At 49.8% G+C, this 8,028-nt stretch overlaps 2 gene segments (V, D, J or C); both read left to right on the top strand.

Annotated features, from left to right (window-relative positions):
• LOC107215095 overlaps positions 1-4,795 on the top strand; it is an 8,806-nt gene extending 4,011 nt beyond the window's left edge. The window contains 1 exon segment of the V gene segment in view: positions 4,779-4,795. Coding sequence covers positions 4,779-4,795 — 17 coding nt within the window.
• Positions 4,796-5,383: 588 nt separating this feature from the next.
• On the top strand, positions 5,384-6,585 carry LOC109022986. The segment is given in 2 exon segments: positions 5,384-5,506; positions 5,701-6,585. Coding segments are annotated over 2 exon segments (396 nt in total).
• The last annotated feature ends 1,443 nt before the right edge of the window (positions 6,586-8,028 follow it).

The raw sequence follows: 8,028 nt of genomic DNA, 5'->3' as shown, positions 1-8,028 counted from the left end.
CTGGCAGCAAGGGTTGCGGGGCTGGCACTGCTGGCACTTCTCTATGCAGGACATGTCTTGGGGCATGAGGAGCACCTGGAGAGAGGGCAGGGAAAAAGCAAAATATAAGGATGCATGAGGAGCAGCCTGTAACCTCATCAGGAGTCAAATAACATGCAGAGCCAGGAGGTGGATGCTCTGCAGAGATGTATGAGGGCTCATTGGCCTCATCCTGCCAGAGCGTAAAAAGAATCACCCAGATCACTTGCTGGACAAGTCCAGAAAAAGCACATGATATCAGTCTGGGCCACTCCTTTGGGGTCTTTATGGCCCTGTCGGCAAGAAGTGGCCAGCTCCTGGGTTTGACCATATCCCACCTACCACTGTATCAGGAAAATTCTGCTGGCTTGTTTTGTCTCTTCCTCTTCTGTACCAGAGAGGTGTCACAGGGGAAGAAGGGGTGCAGGGTCCCTCCCTGAACTCAGAAAGAAAGGTCTGGTAGCAAATGTCATTATAAAGGGGCTGTATTAATAAAAACAAGAGCATATATAGGAATTAAACCTTGCATTCTTTAAGATGCTAGGAATCCTGCATTCATGCAGCATTAAACAGACCCTGGTGGACTTTCCAAAGACACTCACACAGACTCCAACCAGAAAGAGCTTCTGCTTCCTTCCCACGCCCTGGTGCCTTATATTCTGTATAACAAAAATCCCACAAACAAACAAACAAACAAACAAACAAAAAAACCCAATCATACATTTTCTCTTTACACACTGTAAAGTTATTTCTGCCATGACACCCACACACAGGCACAGGACACTGTAGGGGCTTCCCAAATCTCCAGTGCAAGGCCCAATACAGCAGACATGAATTGCCCATGATCACTGATTCCTTGAATACAATGTTTTCTTTAAAGCTCCCAGTTCACCTCCCCTCTGTGCAGTCTTCAAACAGCACCATTAGTTCATCTGGGGCCTTCCCCATCTCCAGAATGTTCCAGCATTCCTGACAGGGCTACCCTCAGGGTATCCCCAGTTGAGTGCACAGTTTCCCATGTTTCTACAGGTGTTCTCTTGCCTGGACTTCTCTGCATGCTGCATCTCTGCAAGTGGTTTTGGGTGCAGATTTTTGCATGAGTGATGTGAGTCACATGAGCATGTGTGTGTGTTTGTGTGTCCTCCCTCACATGGGAACCTGCTGCTCACAGCAGGGACTCCTTTTGCTGTTCTGCCCAAAAGCTCCACAAAGCAGCCAGCACCAGAAGAAGATTCAGTGCTGCTGAACAGCAACAGATCAAACCTGGCAGAGATCTGCCCACAGCAGAGGCACTGAAATGCAACCTTCTGTATTTCCAGCTGTCTCTATCCTGTGCCTGCAAAGCTCAGTTTTTCTGCTGATTTCAGGCCCCAACAAGAATGTCTTCATAATAGTTTGGATTCTTAGCTTAATTCAGTGTGAGAGTATTTGGAGTGCATCCCTGTAGCTGGAAGTCTTGTCTCTGTTCCTCACTAGCACGAGACACAGCTGTTGTCCCAAGTGCTAAAGAGTACAAAAGGATAGGGTTTGCCTTATGAGTTCCTTCTTTGAGGCAAGGGAGCGTTACTGAGTGTGGTATCCAGCCCAGGCTGTTTCCTGCAAACCTGCTTAACAACTGTGCAGCTCCCAGCACATACTGCTGCATGGGGTTGTTCCTCCCCAGGTGCAGGATATTGCCCTTGTGTCCAAAGGGGGGAACAGAAGTGTCTTACTGCCCTCCCACAGGCACAGCACCAAACCAGCTTCTTTCCACTGTAGCTTTCAAAGTGCTCACGTTGGCTGGGCAGTCTGTCACAAACATCTGCACCCTGCACTGAAATCACTGGTGCTGTGGGTCATCAGGGAGCAGTGAGCCCGGGTACCTCCTGGGGCATCGCTGGGTCCTTGAAGAACAGTGGCTGCTTTGGCCAGGGGGTGTTCACTACCTGGGCAAACTTCAGCTGAGGATCTTTGATTGACAGGGCCACTCTCACCTTGCAGCCTTGGCTGATAAAAAGTACACTGCTGCAGAATCAGATGGCCAGCAGTGGAGATCTGTCTCTCTCCAGTAGTCAAAGTATGCACCAAAATGAGAAAGAGCAAAAGCTCAGGATTTGCCAGGAGGCTGGAGAGGGAGAGAGGTGCTGCTCAGGAGCTGCTCTTTGGCACTTCTCTGTTCACAAAATCCACACACCAGGGATTTACCTTCTGTAAGGTTTACCTTCTGTAAGGTAAACCAGGGGTTTACCTTCTGTAAGGACAGAAGGGTTTTACCTTCTGTCTCTGTCCCCATCTCAGTCCCTTTCCTTTTCACTGTGCCAACAGTGTCTGGAAAGCTCCAAGTTCTGCCCTTATGCCTTGCACAGGTATAGAACTGCACTGTGGATGGGGCTGCAGATTCCTCCTCCTCACCATGCCCACAGTTTTCTCTCCACCAGCCAGCACTAAGCCAATCCACTGGAACCAAGACTACATAACCCTGTTCTAGAAATTTATGTGTTCACCCATTTAAATACCCTTTCCCCACCAAAAAACTTCCTCCCTTGTCTCCTGAGCCGTCATGTATGGAGAAACACTGAACAGCTGCTTCCAAAATATCAGAGTCTAAACTAAGATAAACCCAAAACTCTTTGAAAAGAACATGACACCTGTGTTTCCCAGAGCCCTGAATGCTCTGAGGACGCTCTGAGGAGCTATTGTGCTTTCAGAAGCCTGCCCACCATCAAGGAGCACACAGAAGCAGACACACTCTGCAGCAAGGCAGAGACGTTGCCTCACACAGTAAATGTTATGGACAGAGAAGGAAGCCCAAGGAAAAGTACAGGAAGCCACTGAAGCTGTCCACTCTCTGCTGTGAAGACAAGCAAAGGCAAAAGGTGTATGGGCCTCATTCCAGCCCTCCACACCGCAGAGGAATGACTGTGTCACACGTGCACTGCACTATCTCTGCAGGGTGGTGCCTTTTCATTGTGCTACCGAGGGTGTTCTGCTGTGTGCTGAGAGTCTCGTGAAGCAAAAGTGTTCTTGAGATGGGAAAAATTATCTTCACCGTGGCTGTTCCAGCATATGTCCTGCTAATCCAGTCAGGTAGGTGTATTCATGTCCTTCCTGTTATCTCTCATGGTTTTTAGTAAGTTATTTGGAGGTGTCTACCAACAAGAGGATGGGATCAGGGAGAGACATAGAAGGGGGGTGGATATAGATATCTGAACTTTTATTTCCTTCGGAAAGATAGCAAAGATTGGGGCAGTCTTAAACACAGAGCAAGTGAGAGAAGAAAGCAAACTTCTCTGCAGACACATTTATGCCTGTTGCAGGTCTTGTTGGAGGTAATCCCCTGAAGCAATTCTTCTCTGAGGTGCTAGTCAAAGTTGGACAGCAAGTGGTTCTTCCTTGTCAGTCCACTAAGGAGAGTGAGACCAATTTGAACTTCTTCTGGTACCGCCAGCTCCCGGGAAGTACTTTGACATTTCTCCTGCAAGCACATAAAACTACAGAGAATGAAAAGTACCGCAGTGGCCGATTCTCAATGGTAGTCTACAAAAATAAGACAGCCCCCTTAGAAATAGCAGGAGTCTCTCTTGAGGACACTGCGATTTATTACTGCGCTCTGAGGCACCACCTTAAGCTAAGCCAAATTTCCGTTCGTACAAAATCTGTGTCACCAACAGCACAGGAGGGGTGAGGCTCTACATCCTCCAGCTTTGGCTATGCTTTCATGTCTGAAATCCTCTCCTTCTTATACCAGCCTTTCCAACTTCTCCCATCCCAACTCCTCCCTATTTTTCTCTATATTCTCTATTTTCTCTATATTTTTCCCTATTTTCCCCATCTATGCAGAGGTATTTGGAGCAGTGACTTAGACAGGCAGGACCATGGAACCCTTTGCAAATGAGCTGAAACATGACTTTTCTTACTTCTTCATACAGAAACAAACATCCCTCAAGAAAACAATCAACATATCTGGACATAACATCCAATGTCAGTGTCAATCCTTACCCGTCTTTCCAGGGAGCTGACGCTGCAGAATCCAGTGCTGCTGGGGCACCCTGTCCAAAGCCTTGATGAGGCTGTGGGCAGAGCCAGGGGATCCATGTCTCTGCTTTGCTCCTGGCCAGCCCTAGCCCTGACACAAGAACCCAATGAACCACTGACCCTCATCTTGCTCCTTTTTGCAAAGCAGCCAAATAAGACAACAGCGGCTTTTACCTTAATGCCTTCAGCACTGGGCAGGGTAACCTTCCCCTGCTGCACATGGTTAAATGATGAGATCCTCCCACACCCCAGCCAGCATGAAGTCTGTTACTTTGGAAAATACTAATGAAGAGAAAAGCTAAGGAAAGCCTAGTAAAACTATAAAATACATAAGCAACCAATAGCACTGCAGTCCATGAGGCAAGAGGTTCTGTATATTTAATACAGTGCTTTGAGATCATCAGATAATGAAAAATAATTGAAGACAAAGATGAAGATGTTGATCATTATGAGAGTTTACCTCGGGTTGGGCTCATTGTTTGGCAGAGCTGGAAACTCAAAGGCAAGTTGGTTTGGGCATCCCAGAGCCCAGGTAGAATTCAGCTTGGGCTATTCTATGAGGAGAGCTCCTGGAGCCGCACTGGTCCTGTTGCTCACAAGAGGTTTTCCCACCAGGAAACCTTAACTGCAGTACACTGGGCATCACCGTGCTGCTGGGACCTGAAGGACACCTTTTTGTATCCTGCTTAGAACAACAGGAAATGACCGAGGGGGCCCTGGAAATTTAACTGGTTTCTCGCTTTTAGGTTCAGAAGTCAGATGAATGTCAAATGAGTAACAGGACTCTAGCATAGCATGGGGTGAAGGTGAGTCACGCAGGACCAACAAAGATACAGGCAGGAAAATGTAAGGAAAGTTGGGGGTTGCAAATTCACAGCAGTTCTGATTATGCAGACTCTTGTGTTTTTGGGATTATTTCCCACCCTGGGAAGGATGACAAGGAGGCTTTGTTCCTGAGAGCTCCAGCAGGTCTGTGCAGCCCCAGCATCTCCCTACCACCATGTCCCACTGTTCCTCTGCAGTTTGCCCTCAGTGGAAGTCACAGTGGACATAGCCTGTAGCCCATAGACACTGGTCGTCCAGTGGCACAGCCAGCAGGAAAAGCCGGCAAGAACAGGTTGCAAGACCTGGGAAGAACGATCCAGGGCTTCTGGGGGAGCAGTGGGAAGCTCTGAGGTGTGGAGGGAAGCAGTGTAGGACAAAGGGGACGAGTGGAAGGAATCGTTTCCACACTATGCCCACAAGCAACCCCCGCTGCTCCCGCCCGGCGGGGCCGGGCCCGGGGCCCGGGGCGGGGGTGTCGGGGCGGGCAGAGGCGCCGGCGCTGCCCCGGCGAGGCGGGGCCGGGCGGGCAGAGGCCCGAGCGCGGCTCCGCTCGGCTCCTGTGCGGCTGCCGCGGAGCCGGGGCCCGCAGCGATGGCGGCCGCGCTGGGGCCGTGGCTGCTGCCCTTGGCCTTGGCCTTGTGGCCGCCAGGTGAGAGCCGGGCGGGGAGGGCAGCGAGCCCGGGCCGGGCAGCGAGGGACAGCCACAGGGACAGGCGGGAGCAGGAGCACGAGCAGCCGGGGCTGGCGGCTGTGGCTGTGCCGGCCCGGGGCCACCGGGACACCGGGACAGCGCCCTCGGGCCGTGCTCGCTCCCTGCCCGATTGCTGCGCTCTCCCTCCGCAGGGCTCTGGGCACAGCCGAGGCTGCAGGAGGCCGGCGGAGGGCTGCGAGCGCCCGGGGACTCCGTCACCCTCTCCTGCCGAGGATCCGGCAGCAAATTCAAGAAATACGAAATTCGCTGGTACCGTCAGGCACCCGGAGGCAGCCTGGAGTGGGTGTCTCTCATCAACTTGTCGGGCAATATAAAGAAGTACGGAGCAGCAGTGGAGGGTCGGGCCGCAGTCTCACGGGACAGTTACCAGTCTCAGCTATCTCTGCTTCTGTGGGCTCTGCAACCCAGCGACTCTGCCCGCTACTTCTGCTCTATTCACACGGGGACAGGAAACCCAGCTGAGCTTTAACACAAACCTGGCACGGGGGATTTAGATGTAAGGAGGTTTAGTCACCAGGGGCCAGGACTTAATGTGTCTTAAGTCTTTTCCCAAGGAGTCAGAGCAAAAGCAGGTGTTCCTGGCTTTAACTGCACACTGACAGGATTCTAGTTTAGTGGAAATTTAAAATAGAGTAAATATAAATAAGCACAGATATAAATAAAACAGAGTACAATTGTGAGGGACAACAACATCAAAAACCATTAAAACAAGCTCACTTCATCCCAGATTTCCTTCAATCCCACATTCCTGATTTCTCTATCTCTTCTGTCCAAAAGGGACGGGGCCAGTGGGAAAGGGGTGTAGGATCAATTGCCACACTTCTCATATGGCTCCTTCGGAATCAGCCTGCTTTAACCTGGCTTCTCCACAGGCTCCGCTTCCCTCAGGTCACAAACCTTTGTATCTCCAAGCATGGAGACTCCACAAGGTGCCTGGACAACCTGAACTGGTGCTTGGTTGTCCTCACACTGTGAGGCTGGACTGTGTCGCCATATGCCATAACTCCAAAAAGCCCCTTTCCTCCTTCTTTCTCTGAGTCTTATTTTGGAAAATTATGTATTACCTAATGGAATAATCCTTTGCTAATTTGGCATCACCCGTTCTGGCTGTTTCTTCTCTCAGTATCTTGTCCATCCTGAGCCTACTCATCGTTGGGGCAGTATGCAAATCAGAGAAGGCCTTGATGTTCTGTGAGCACTATTGAGTAACATCCAAAACATGATCCTGCCTGTGTCATCAGCACTACCGTGAAGAAAAAAAAATAACTTTATCCCACTGAAAATTAGTACAGCTTTTTGAACTGCCTCAGGTTCCATTTCTCCAGCGTGCTGAGGTCCCTCTGGGTGGCAGCACAACCCTGTTGTGTAGCAGCCTCTCCTACTACTCTTGTTTCTTTAAAGAATTTGCTGGGGTTCATCTTTATTTCCATCTTCCGTATCATGGCTAAAGATGTTAAAGAGGGCTGCACCCAACACTGATCCCTGGGGTGCTTTACTGGAAACTGACTTCCAGCTAGACCTCATGCTACTGATCACAACTCTTAGGGATCGTCTGTCTGTCCACTGTTCTGTCCAGATCACCATCTACCCATTCAGTCGAGACTTCATCAGGCTCTCTTAGGAGTACCTTATTTTGAAGGACAGTGCAGATAGCCTTCCTGAAGTCAAGGTAAACAATACACATTTGCTCTCCCCTCATCTACAAAGCCAATCATTTAGCATAGAAGTTCATTAACAAGTTCTGTCAAATGTAAGTTCTCCTTGCTGAGTCCCAAAAACATTTTTGTCCTCCATGTGCTTAGAACTGATTGCCAGGATTAGGAGCTCAATCAGCGTCTCAGGGCTAGAGGGAAGCTCACTGTGTCTTCTTTCTTGCCCTTCTTTAAGATAGCAGTGACATTTGCTTTCCTCCAGGAGTCCTGAGGCACCTCCCCAAAACACCATGGTCACTCAAAGCATATTGAGAGCCTCCTTTCTCCAGACAATTCCCGTTATTTTAACTCCTGAAGACCATCCCTGATGCATGATGTTTTGCCCCTGAAGGTGCTGGATCTCTCTAAAGCTAGAAGGTACTACATGAATCTCTCAGGATAGAGAACTTTTTTATTAACATCCCCAGAAAGGTGACAGGAATTTAGAAATCTTATATGTGGGGTGATGCTGAAAAACCCACAATGTCACAGCCTCGAATGGGACTCTATTCAGGACACAAAAGACTGCACAGATCCCCAGTGTGATGATGTTCTATACAGCTGCACTAATTAGAATTTTGGCAGGGTTTTCTTGGAAGTACTGAGGCGTCGATAACTTTGAAAGGGCTCACTGAGAAAGGAACCAGACAGCGATGGAGGCGCGCTGGTAGCCCCGAGACACCAGCCTTCATCTCCCGGGGCATCTCTGCTCCTCTGCCTACGCAGCTTCAAGCGTCCCTCGCCGAGCCTCCCCGTCCTGCGACACCC

Source organism: Parus major, chromosome 27 (genome assembly GCF_001522545.3).
Source record: "Parus major isolate Abel chromosome 27, Parus_major1.1, whole genome shotgun sequence".
NCBI classification, from domain to species: domain Eukaryota; kingdom Metazoa; phylum Chordata; class Aves; order Passeriformes; family Paridae; genus Parus; species Parus major.
The sequence above is the reverse complement of the archived record's forward strand: the minus strand, read 5'-3'. Positions and strand labels throughout refer to the sequence as shown.